Raw genomic sequence first — 12,136 nt, 5'->3', positions numbered from 1 at the left:
CCCCAAACTTTGCACACATCACCCCCCTTACCTTGCTGCGGCTCTCCTCTGGCATGTAGTAACGATTGTGCTTCTCCATCTTCTCCTGCTCTCCAGCCTGTTTGTACTGTTTGGCCAAGTCACGCACTTTGCGTTTGTATTCCAGCTCCTGCTGCTCGAGGGCTGATAGTTCTTGCTCAGAGAAGAGGTATTCCTCATCGGCTATTTCTGCTTCCAAGTCTTCCATTTTATCCTTTTCTCGTTTGGCTAAATACTCCCAACGGGATTTCTTACGTAGTTCTGGAATCTGACGTATAGGAAGAGAAAAAGAGTTTTTATCCTCGTTACAGTCTGAATGATTTTGTTTTTAAAAAGAAATGTGAAAGCCCAATTTTCATTTCTTATTTGAGCATTTTATTTAATCGTGCTCTGTTCGGGCAACATCATTGCAAGGCAATGCTTCTGAAAGCAAAATGTACGATGGTGGCTATGATTTTTTTTTATTCAAGAGGCAGATTTGATCCTGCAGCGGTTTTTAATGCAAACATTGCATCTCAAATTTTATATGGAGTTCCAAGTTGGATTACGTTTGCTGGTAATAACGTAGCCCAATTACTAGTGAAAATTTAAAGAATGCCCTCTGAAAAGGCAGGCTTGGCTAAGCATATTTTGGTTGCATATATACATTTTTAAAACACGGATTGCTTCAGGAAATCTCAAATGAATCTTTTGCAGATATAGAGTTTATAAGATGATCCAAAGATCAGTCAGATTGGCATTGATCCTGATTATTTTCCATGGGGTATGACCTAAACATTTTGCTGTATAAAACAAAGATGATTTGATAATTAAACATGGTAATTAAGGGCCAAAGTCAAAATTCTATGTTTACCTGTAACTTTTTGAAAAATTACAATTTTCAGGTCCATCAATATCTTAATAGTTTATATTTAAATAAGCACAAAATAGCCTTTTCAAAATATTTTTTTTTAAAAATCCTGTTCTCTTTAAAAAAATTGCCCCTGTAATGATACTGATTTTGACACAGTGAATCATATTTCATTGTGTTATGAATTTTATGAGTCTTCTGCAGGATATTATCTGTCTTATTCTAAAATCAAAAACAGGAAGAGAGTCTTTTGAGTATGTTAACATTTTACTCACATCTGAAAAACCTAAAATTACAGAGGCAATAGCCAGACTATGGCCATAAAAACTAGGTTTTGAGCACCATACCAATGAGTTTTACTTTTTAAACTGGTATAACTAATGTCAAATGTTAGATTATATTTCTAATTTGCTAGTTGCGCTTTTTGGCCATAAATAAATTAAAAGTTTGTAACATGGAAAAAATACAATAACATTTTCTTGTAACATTTTCATTATTGTCTTGTTGGCTTGTCAAAAAAGATACATTTTAAAAAACGTTTTAGATCTTTTCTTTGCTTAAAGACCAGGCTTGCTGATCAGGAGTCTATCACTCAATTTGGTTCACTTTTTTCCGTGTCTCTTTTGTACTCTCCCATATTCCATCAAGGCCTCATTGTAGTTCACTGTCAAATTATTCTTTATGTTAAAAACAATGATAAAATCAAGCTCTTACCATGAATTTCTTGTCCTCTTCTACCATCTTTAAGCGCTTTTGAGCTTCTTCATATGCCTAACCTCGACGTAATTAGGAAACAAATATACAATAATAACTCAAAACACCGCAGTTCCAAAAATCCTTGTTAACAAATGCTCAATGCAATACAGGTAGTCCTCAATTTATAACAGTTCATTTAGTGACTGTTCAAAATTACAACAGCACTGAAAAAAGTAACCTATGTTTTTCACGCAATCGTTGCAGCATCCCCATGGTCATGTGATCAAAATTCAGACATTTGGCAACTGACTAGTATTTATGACAGTTGCAGTGTCCTGGAGTCATGTGATCACCTTTTGCAAACTTCTGACAAGCAAAGTCAATGGGGGAGCCAGATTCACTTAACAACCATGTTATTAACTGCAGTGATTCACTTAACAATTGTGGCAAGAAATGGGGCAAAATTCACCTAACAAAGTTTCACTTAGCAACAGAAATGTTGGGCTCAATTGGAGTCATATGTCAAGAACTACCTGTATTTTTAGGACTATAGATTTAGACATGCAACAAAGCAGTTATCAGAGACTTACAGAAAAGTTGGGAATAATCTCAGCAAGAAAGTGGAACTTCCTCTTCTAAATAATATAAGTATTAGGTATATTTCTCAGGTATGAGAAGAGGAAGAAAATACCACCAAAGGCCAAAACATGAGAACTCTGGAGCTGGCATAGCAGAGATTTGAAAGTGATTGAAAAGGAGTCAGTCACATGTTTCCATATTGGGAATGAAGGCCTTGCAAAGCAGGACTGAAATAAAAGATTCCATATCTCAATGAATCAGCATTAACATTTTAGCCATTAGTCTTGCACAATGTTGAATAAGAACTATACCATGGTTTAAAAATAAATCAAAACCATAAGTTGTATACAAAGTTCTGAAACTTCTGCAAATTAACACAGACAGTTCACTAATTTTGCACAAGTTTCCTTAGCTCCCTATTCTCACTTTCCCCAGAAAGGGGAAAGGATGCCTACAAAGATACGTAAGAGAACTATGTCTGATTCCTGTTCCAAAAAACATATTCAGGAATCTTTTTAGGTTTTCCACTTTTACCAAACATTGTCTACATTCTTTCAAGTCTGCCTTTTGACTAGAATGGCTAAAGCAGGGTTATATTAAAAAAAACCTGCATATTGTTTATGCCTGAACAGAATCATCGTGAATATATGCAGTGTTAATGATATGTATGTATGTATGTATGTATGTATGTATGTTTGTGCGTGTGTGTGCGTGTGCGTATTTGCAGGTTCATATAGCTCTCCAATATCCATTTTTTACCTAAATTTTCCATCCCCAGGTGAAATGCTCCTAATGCAAAAATGGGTAATATAAGAAAAGAATGGGCAGAACAGTTAGGACAAATGCAACCAAGAAGGGCTTCCCCATTACGAAAGCAAAATCCAAAGGCAGAGACCCCACCTTCTTGTCTGAACGCTCGAGGATATTGCGAGTCTTCTCTTTGTCCTTGCGTTTCACACGTTCTGCAAAAGCATCACGTTCTTCCAAGTCCTGCAGCCGCTCTCGTTCACTCCGGTCCCATTCATCCTCTGAATCCTCCTCTGGAATCCTAGGCCAAGAAAAGCAAGAATGTCTGCAGCTTTCCTTATTTTTCTCACAACTCTGCTTTTTGCAAGAGATGGATGCTCACCGTCCCGTGTCCTCTCCACTAGGCTTCTCATCAGAGTCTTTGTCTTCCTCTTCTTCCTTGCGCTGCCTCAGGTGTTTGTGCCGTTTCCGTTGCTTGCCCTCAGGACCTTGTGCGGCGTGATGACGCTTTGAGCTTTGGGCTGCTGTTGCTTTACCGGTTTCTTCATCATCACTGTCCTCCAACAGGGTGTATGAACGATTCTTTTCCTGCAAGGCTAAGGCCTGTTGCTCAGCTAATCTTGCTGGACGCTCCTGCGGCGCCTGGTGTGGAACCTATCAACCATTGGGGAAAGTGAACATATCAGTTAGAACTCCAAAACATTATAATTTCTACACATACCCAACATAAACCATTTGAGAATGTAGCTCTTATTCCTTAGCACCAGCCTAGAAGACACATGGCTTTCCCCATTTTTCCAAGTATATATGTAATATTGAATTAATTTTGAGTAAAATATTGAATACTGGACTGTTCACATCTTACTTCTGCCAAGATTTCATTAATCTTATGAAGGCTTTACCCTCTATTTCTTGTTGACAACTTGATGGGATATTCTAGAGATAACCCTTAGGCACTTCATGCGAAATACTTGAAAACACAACATTACTAAATGCTGTATATTATTTTCACACTTCCATTTATTTCTTATTGAATTTCTAAAGAAAGGAAAATTAATGGAATCTGAGGCAACCACCCTTATTATAGAGCAGGACCATCAAAGAATCAGTTTTTGCAGAAAAAAAAATAATACATTCCATTTCCAGCTGGAGAACTACTCCTAGTTTGAAGTCAGTAAAAAGTGATGTTGGTGCCCTTCTGAAATTTTGAATTTCAACCCCCATCAGCTGCACGGTGATAGCTATCAGTTTGTGTCCATCTAGTCAGTGCATTTCCTGGTTAAGATTTCCTAATTTTCAAGGAATGTATCAACCACACTAAGTGGACCACACAAAGAAAATTCTTTATTTAGATGGTCTATAATAACAGAAACTTGCCAAAGTATGATTGTGTTGTATCACCTCCTTCTTAAAATTCAATGAATTAGGGAGTATCCACCAACAATGCTTAGGCAACTGTCTGTATATCTCTAAAGGTCATCTTCCTTACTCTCTACAGAATTTAGTAAGTGGATTCAAGTAATCATATACAATACTTTCACATTCTTGCTCCTTCTAATCATTACCTACATTATGGCTCTTTGAAGCTTCTTTGTTTGATGCTCAGTGGAAAAGGTGTCAGAGTGATACATGCACAATCAGTGAAAAAAGGTCTACAATTTGAAAGTCATGCTCAAGGAAGAAACTAGAAAAGGGGAGGGAAAGGGGACACCATCTACTATTACATAATAACCGTGCCCCCTGTGACCGGTAGTTTTGATGGTTATTGAACAGTTGCAAGCTTTCAAACTCAAAACAAAATTCAGGACAAACTGGTTTGGATCCCTTATGTTAGATAAGAGGACCTTAACCCAGTGGTGAGAAAACTTTGGTGGTCCGCAGAAAAATTATTTGCATTTTTTATATTGCACTAAATACTATTTATCTTCTTTTAAAAAATCATATTAGTGGTCCGTGGGATTTAAAATTATGAATTTAGTGGTCCCTGAAGTCTGAAAGGTTGACGACTCTTGTTTTAGCCCACAAAGCTAAAGAGAATTTGTTCCAACATATTCAAAAAACGGGAATCAACAATTCCTTTGCTTTGTCTTCCTAGCAGTTTTAAAGAAGATCCTTGTTGCAGTTTTGCGTCTCTCAGCAGCAGTTAAGACCCCGATATGCACATCTGGGGACTCTCCATCATGAATCCGGTGTATACTCACAGCCACTCTCTCCTTCCACTCCTCCCATTTTGTCTGAGAAAAGATGTTGACGACTCGGAGGAAAGCTTACATCTATCATTTAACAGATTAATAGAGTTGGAAGGGAATTTATAGTCCAATCCCTCCTGCTCAAGCCGGAGACCCTATACCAGTGATAGCGAACCTATGGCACGTGTGTCACAGGTAACACAGAGAGCCCTCTCTGTCAGCACGTGCGCTGTCACCAGCTGCTCTTCTGGGTTCCCGCCAGCCAGCTAGTCTTCACGGGCCCCAGAGCGCCAGAAAACGGCTCAAAAAACAGGCTGTTTTCAGGGCCGTTTTCGTGCCAAAAACATTCTGAAAACGCCCCAAACATTCAAAAAACAGGCATGCATGTGCTAGACAGCTGGTCTTTGAGTTTCCGGTGCTCTGGCACACACAAAGACCAGCTGGCCGGCACGCACACGTGCACTGACCAGCTGGTCTTTGGGTTTCCGAGGCATGCATGTGCCTTCCGGTTTGGACACTCGGTGCTGAAAAGGTTCGCCATCACTGCCCTATGCCATTTCTGACAAATGGCAGTCCAATCTCCAGTGATGAAGCTCCCACAACTTCTGAAGGCAAATCTATCCCATTGGTTGATTGTCCTCACTGTCAGAAAGTTCCTCCTTATTTCTAGGTTGAATCTCTTTTTACATTTTATTGTGTAAAATGTTAATACCGATTTGGATATTATTTTTTTGCCTCCATAGTGCACTTGCTGTTTCTCACCCCTTTTTCGACAGCCCCACCCCTGGATTAGCCCCGCCTCTCACAGCAAACCTCCCCCCCCGCCCCAATCCCGCTGTTGGAAGTGAGTCGCGCGCTCAACTGCCAAACCGTCTCACCCGCTCCCAGAGTTGCTGGGCGAAGGCGCGCGCGGTGGGCTCGGTCACCCGCAGCGTCTCGGTCTCCTCTAAGCGATCGAGCAAGTCCTCGGGAGTCCGGCTCCGCTGGGCCAGGCCCACCATGAAAGCAACGACATGGCGCTCGCTCAGCCCCAGAAGGGTATGGAGCTGGTTCGAAACCCAGCGTTCCAATTCTCCCGCCATTGCAGCGGGATGCTGAACCCCCCCCAATCGCCCCTCACCCCGGCTTTTCGAACGGCCTGATAGTATTTCCAGGCTCGTGCTGCTGGGAGCCAATCAGCAAGCTCAGAAAGGCAAAGCTTTCGTCATCTTAAAGCGACGTTTAAAAAAAGGTAGGGTTACGTTATGTTGCTCTCGAGTTTGTCGGTCTCTATAATGGAATTATGGGAGTTGAAGTCCAGTAGCCCAGGGGGCATCCAGTTAAAACTAGCTTACGTTCTAATCTAAACCAGAGGTCTCCAACCTTGGCGACTTTAAGCCTGGAGGACTTCAAACTCCCAGAATTCCCGTGTGTGTGTGTGTGTGTGTGAGAGAGAGAGAGAGAGAGAGAGAGCGCCATTATCTGATGAAGAAAGATATTCCTTTGGAAATAGGGAAATCTTGAATTCCATTCAAAAGAGCAGCTGTTTTGAAATCAGGGATTTTGCTTCCCGAATACATTTTCTGTGTTTTAGACTGCAGTGCATGGAGAATACAGAAGGGCTAATATATTTAAACCATCGGCAATCACAATATTTCAGTGTTGTACTACTTGTTCTTTAATCTCCCCTTTTTTATTTTTGAACCTCACTTGTGTTCCCTCAGACTGGATCCCCCTAAAATCAAGATTTTTTTTTCCTGAGGAGCACCGTCCTAATCCATATGTTGGATGTCAAGAACAAGTTTCAATCCTTCCCTAATTAGGTATAATAAAACTAAGAGAGAAGTATAGCAAGATCCTTTGTTGTATGTTTTATTTGTTGCAGTAGCCTAGAGCAAACCATTCTTATTTTAACATAAGGATTATTTATTTGATGATACCAGGGTTGAGGGATACGTGTGAATTATTTTGATCATAAAGAGGGGAGCAGTCATGGCACATGCAGTTATCTCTACCTGTAGGCAACCAAGCTTCGTTGGTTGCCAGTTTGCTTCTGCGTTCAGTTCAAGATATTGGTTTTAACCCTCAAAGCCTGTATGGAATGGGGTTAGGTTATTTGAGAGACCACCTCTCCCTGGTTACATCTACCTGTCCCAACAGGTCCAGCAGGAGAGTTATGTTATGGGTAACATATGCTAAGGACTTGTATCTGATGGAACCTGCTTTCTGGAACATCATTCCCCCTAATGTGAAATTAGCCCCAACTCCAAATGTCTCTTAAAATAAGTTTTTTCCCATAGATCCCCGTGGACTTGGGGATCCCATAGAAACAGGAAGCCTGCAAGATGGTTACATTGAATATAGGATATTGATCCATTCTTCCTGTCTTATTTATATGAATGTTTTATTGTTTTAATGGTGGTTTAGACTTTTTAACGCTTTGTTTCATTATATATTGCCCAGGGTCACATTTATGAGATGAACGGCTATATAAATTCATTAAATAAATAAAGGTAAGAATTAAATGTTTTGCTGAAGCACACCAAAGTCTAGCTGGTCCAGCATTTTGTTTCCAACAGTGCATAGGATATAACATATATGACCAGCAGACCACGAAGGAACATCTTATTGTCATTTCTTTTAAGTACTGTATTCAAGATGGCTATTTTAAGGAAAAGATCTATGTAACTGTCATGGTGAGTAGAGGAATGAAGACCACAAATTATCGTGCAACATCATTATGGTTTATTGTTAATAATAATAATTACATGTAACAAAAAACACTGATGGAAATGGCTGGACACAGCTTCTTCAGCCCCCATTTAACATACATTGATCTTTGCAGACCCCATCACATGCCTGTCAAAGAAAAATATGTCTGCAGTATTCAGTCACTCACTCACTTATTCATGGGCTTTATGTTTGGCTGTCCCAGCAGTGCAAAATAAAAGGAGAAATGATAATTAAAAAGGGTGCACAGATAGATAAATTAGTAATGAAGGGAGAGAGAAGATATGCAATTTTCTCTTCTGCACCTTCCATTCAAACTTTTACTTCTTCACTCAACAGTTTTTGTTCCTAAAGCTTCATCTTTCTCCTCCCATACATTCATCAACTTTCTCTCAATCTGCATTCTCGTTCCATTGATGAGTTGTGCCATTCTTTGAGTAATTTAATCGAGCACGTCAACCAAGCTTCACAGTTGGGGAAGAGAAGATTCCTGTTCGACAATTTAGAAGACACTTCCATCTTAAGGTCAGATTTTCAGCCAGGAGGACAAAGGAATTATACTTTTGGTTCCAAAAGGTGGAATTGTGAACTATTACAGCCCTGAGACAGGACCTGGGTTATGGAATGGGGTAGGGTGGAGGGTTTGGAGGGCCTCACTGGCCCTCAGCTTCCCTGAGTCAACCCACCTCCTCATTTTTTTACTATCAGCACTACAAATGATTTGCCCCCTGCCTCACTGGCCAAGGTGGAAGGTCATCCTGAGAGACCCAAAAGCTATATAGCTCCTCCTTCTTCTCTTCATCAAAAATGAACACGTCTTTATCAAGGTGTGCAAGCTAAGTGGTAGTGCTCAGATGTTCAGGTGATGCATAAAAGTAGCCAGGGAAACATCTTCAAACAAATGTACCATGGCTTTGCTTTCCTTAACCTTAATTAAGAATTTGTCCTAGTTAAAAATACTATGCAGTGCAGAATGGCAAGTATAGGTAGTCCTCAACTTACAACCATGATAGAGAGAGCAAAATTCATCATTAAGCAATGAGGTCGTTAAGTGAATCATTCATGGCTATTAAGCAAGCTATCATGTGACTGTGACTTGCAACCTCCTGCTGGCTTTTTGCTTGTTGGAATCTGGATGAGAAGGTCAGAAATGGCAGCCACATGACTGAAGAATTGTTAAGTGTGAGCTGATTGAAAAGTGCCTGGATCACAATCACAAGGGAACACTGCAGCGTGTGGACCAGCCGTAAGTCTCTTTTTTCAGCACCATCATAACTTTGAAAGGTTGCTAAACAAATGGCCATTAAGCGAGGACTACCTGTACCTATCAAAATGGATGGTAGAATAATATTACTAGTATTATTGCTAGTAGTAATAATACTTTTTTGGCCAAATAATCCAAAGTCCCCTGGGGTGAGGGGTGGGGGGGGAAAGGTCAATTTGGTAGCCACAATTGTCCAACTGAAGGGGGAGTCCGAGTGTGTTGTTGTAGACACCATCCAGACCTTTTGTACCATCCCGTGGCCACCCCTGAAAGCATCGCTTCATTTCTTTTTAACCATTCATGGCTCTGTTCACTTCACTTCATGCCCACCCATCTACGTCCATATGAGTTGTGAATTCTAAACATGAAATGGATGCGACTAAAACCAGAAGCTGTCCTTTTCTCCTGATTCTGCTTTGTTTGTCCGTTCCATCCCTCCCTGCCTCCCCCCCTCGTTCCGTTTACTTACTTTAGCCTGGTAGTCCCACAAGACCACCCCAGCCTGAAGTCAAAGAGAGAGAAAACACAAAATGCCACCACAAAGAACAACGGTCTCTGCCCCCTGTGCAGAGATAACTTTTCCCTAATTGCTCAATTCCATGCCTTACTAAGTGCTCTTGTTTTAAAACACAGAGAGGCCCATCCCCATTGCCCAGTTGCATGCCATATTACTCACACCTAGAGTCATGCTATGTTGAATTGACGTCCTCTTCAATGGCCCCCCTCCCACTCCCGAATACTGATAAAAGCAGTGTGTAACCTTCCCTGCTCTCCCCTCCCGAAATATGGTGCTTTGCTTTCCTTTAAACATCATAACAAGACAAGATACTTTATCAAAAAGAAAAAAGCAGAAAAACAACAACAACAACAACCAGACAAAGTTACATCAATGTCCCTCAGCCCGGAGCTGAAACTTTCAAATGCTGTGTGGTTGATGGTAAGGAGTAAAATAGGTCAATGATGTTAGCCCTTGGTGTTTGAAGGTTCAATGGTCTTTCCTCAGGGAAAGTTTTAAAACATGTCCACAGGCTCCTCACTGACTGATAGGAGCGGCAGAAAAAGCATTGGTTGAGATTCCCCTCTAGATTGGACTGCATTTCGCACCATTTGGAGCTATCTAGATGTGGGATGCTTTTTCCTAAGCGAAGAGGTTCTGTTTTCAGGGTCAACACAAAGAGAAGAGCCGCATCAAGGGTGAAGATGCTGCGTAACTCCTGAAGGAAGAAACACATGGCCTTCAAAGCTGTAGGAAAAGGCTGATAGGTCTTTATTGGTCCCTGTTTTTTTTTTCCTTGGTATGTCAGTCATTGGAAGACAAAAAGAGATTCAAGGTCCAGCCGAAGGTTTTTGGAACACGACTTCCATCTTGAACTGGATTCTACCTTTTCCTGCACCGGAAGGAAAAGCTATCGCCGACAGGACTCGTCTAGAAAAAGGAAAAGAAAGAATACTGGCATAGTTAGCAAATGAGGAAAACAACAACTCCTGTTTGCATTCCCCATTTCTGCACTTGTTAAAAAGGCCTTTAGATGGCACTTCAGTATTATTTCTAAGGCTCCTGTTTATTGCTATTCTTCCAGCTACAGCATTTCTGCTTTTACTCCTCTATAATGGCACAGGGGTTGGTTTTATTTCACTGGAGGGGGGGTGGGATCTGAATGAGTGTTTCATCTGATCTCAATTACAAATACTTGTAGTCTGATTATTATTATTATTTTTTAAACTTTGCTCTCCTTTTTTTGCTACTGCTGGATATAATTCTAGACATCAGAATCATCACACTGATATTCAGGGACAATCTTTCTTCAGGGTTGTCGAAAGCTCTGTCTAGCATGGAAATAGATCGTATTATTCCTGAAACAAATCTTTGAATTCAGCTCAGTGAATGTGCTCTTTTGATCAGCAGAGGTTGATATTTGTGAGCCTTTCCAGCTATAACATGCTTGAAAGTTCCCACTGTATGAGGATAAGCAGGGAATTTTTAACCTAGGGAAGCTTTCAAGCACTACATACAACATCTGCTATTGCAAGTCAAACAACAGACAGATGTGTAAAAACTCCTTAATCGCTATATGATGGCAGTTGTCCACAAGACCTTTCTTCTCTTTTCAATAAACATAATGTCTGAAGTGGTGTAGGGTTTCCTGCCTAAGCAAGGGGTTGGACTAGAAGATCTCCAAGGTCCCTTCCAACTCCTATTCTATAACAAATTGTCACCCCATTTTAGCTCACCTCACAAATTACAGTTTATTAGGTTTTAGGTTTTATTAAATTTATAGACTGCCCCCTCTCCCCGTAGGGACTCGGGGCGGTGTACAGACCATTCGTGTATAAAACAACAAAACATAACATAAAACATCAGACAAAACAACGCACACATACCGTCTGTATATTGTACAAGTTACAATTCAAAACCCAGAAAAAGAGACAGAATTTGTATCGAGTGATTGTGGAAAGGTTTTGCCATCCACTCTAATCCAAGCATTTCCAGGGAATTTCCAGATACTCACCTACAATAAGTGGTTTGCTCCTGAGCAGGCCAGGGAGGCCACGATGAAGCAGCAGCAACTCTTCTTCTTCTTCTTCCTCATCTCCAAGGGGGTTTGTGCTAACCAAAGACTCTGACTCTTCTGGGGGCCCAAACTCCTCCAGTAGGGAACTCTCTGATGGGTATTGGAATGTCCTCTCCAGCTGATTCTCACTGAATGAAATCTTAAGCTGCAGGTGGGGAGAGAAAGAGGGAGAGATGGATGGATGGATATGGATGGTAAATACCACAAGTCCATACTTGCAGTCATCCCATTGACTTCTGGCTATGCAAGATTATGCCCTTGTCCCAGTGGTGAAATTCAATTTTCTTTACTATTGGTTCTATGGGTGTCGCTTTGTGGGTGTGGTATGGCTTGGTGGGTGTGGCTTGGTGGACGTGGCAGGGGAAGGATACTACAAAATCTCCATTCCCACCCCATTCCAGGGGAAGGATACTGCAAAATCTCCATTCCCATCCCACTCTGTGGCCAGCCAGAGGTGACATTTGCAGGTTCTCTGAACTACTCAAAATTTCCGCTACCGGTTTTCCGAACT

At 41.0% G+C, this 12,136-nt stretch overlaps 2 protein-coding genes across 3 annotated transcripts in view; both read right to left on the bottom strand.

Moving 5' to 3' along the window:
* DHX16 (DEAH-box helicase 16) overlaps positions 1 to 12,136 on the bottom strand; it is a 103,283-nt gene that overhangs the window by 21,146 nt on the left and 70,001 nt on the right. The window contains exons 2-6 of one of the 2 annotated variants that reach the window (XM_081935552.1): positions 5,958 to 6,182; positions 3,273 to 3,544; positions 3,044 to 3,191; positions 1,583 to 1,639; positions 32 to 286 (exon numbers count right to left, since the gene is read on the bottom strand). In XM_081935552.1, the coding sequence (XP_081791678.1) occupies positions 32 to 286; positions 1,583 to 1,639; positions 3,044 to 3,191; positions 3,273 to 3,544; positions 5,958 to 6,161 (936 nt within the window). In that variant the 5' untranslated portion in view covers positions 6,162 to 6,182. Of the gene's footprint in view, positions 1 to 31; positions 287 to 1,582; positions 1,640 to 3,043; positions 3,192 to 3,272; positions 3,545 to 5,957; positions 6,295 to 12,136 lie in introns of those variants that run through there. The other variant, XM_081935551.1, reaches the window with a different exon arrangement.
* Positions 7,781 to 12,136, bottom strand: part of PPP1R18 (protein phosphatase 1 regulatory subunit 18) — a 45,756-nt gene continuing 41,400 nt past the window's right edge. Inside the window, exons 2-3 of the mRNA XM_081935716.1 lie at positions 11,563 to 11,770; positions 7,781 to 10,478 (exon numbers count right to left, since the gene is read on the bottom strand). Of these exons, the coding sequence (XP_081791842.1) occupies positions 10,459 to 10,478; positions 11,563 to 11,770 (228 nt within the window). The 3' untranslated portion in view covers positions 7,781 to 10,458. The remainder of the gene's footprint in view (positions 10,479 to 11,562; positions 11,771 to 12,136) is intronic.

Source organism: Natrix helvetica, assembly GCF_964273705.1.
Source record: "Natrix helvetica genome assembly, chromosome: 1".
Taxonomy (NCBI): domain Eukaryota; kingdom Metazoa; phylum Chordata; class Lepidosauria; order Squamata; family Natricidae; genus Natrix; species Natrix helvetica.
The sequence above is the reverse complement of the archived record's forward strand: the minus strand, read 5'-3'. Positions and strand labels throughout refer to the sequence as shown.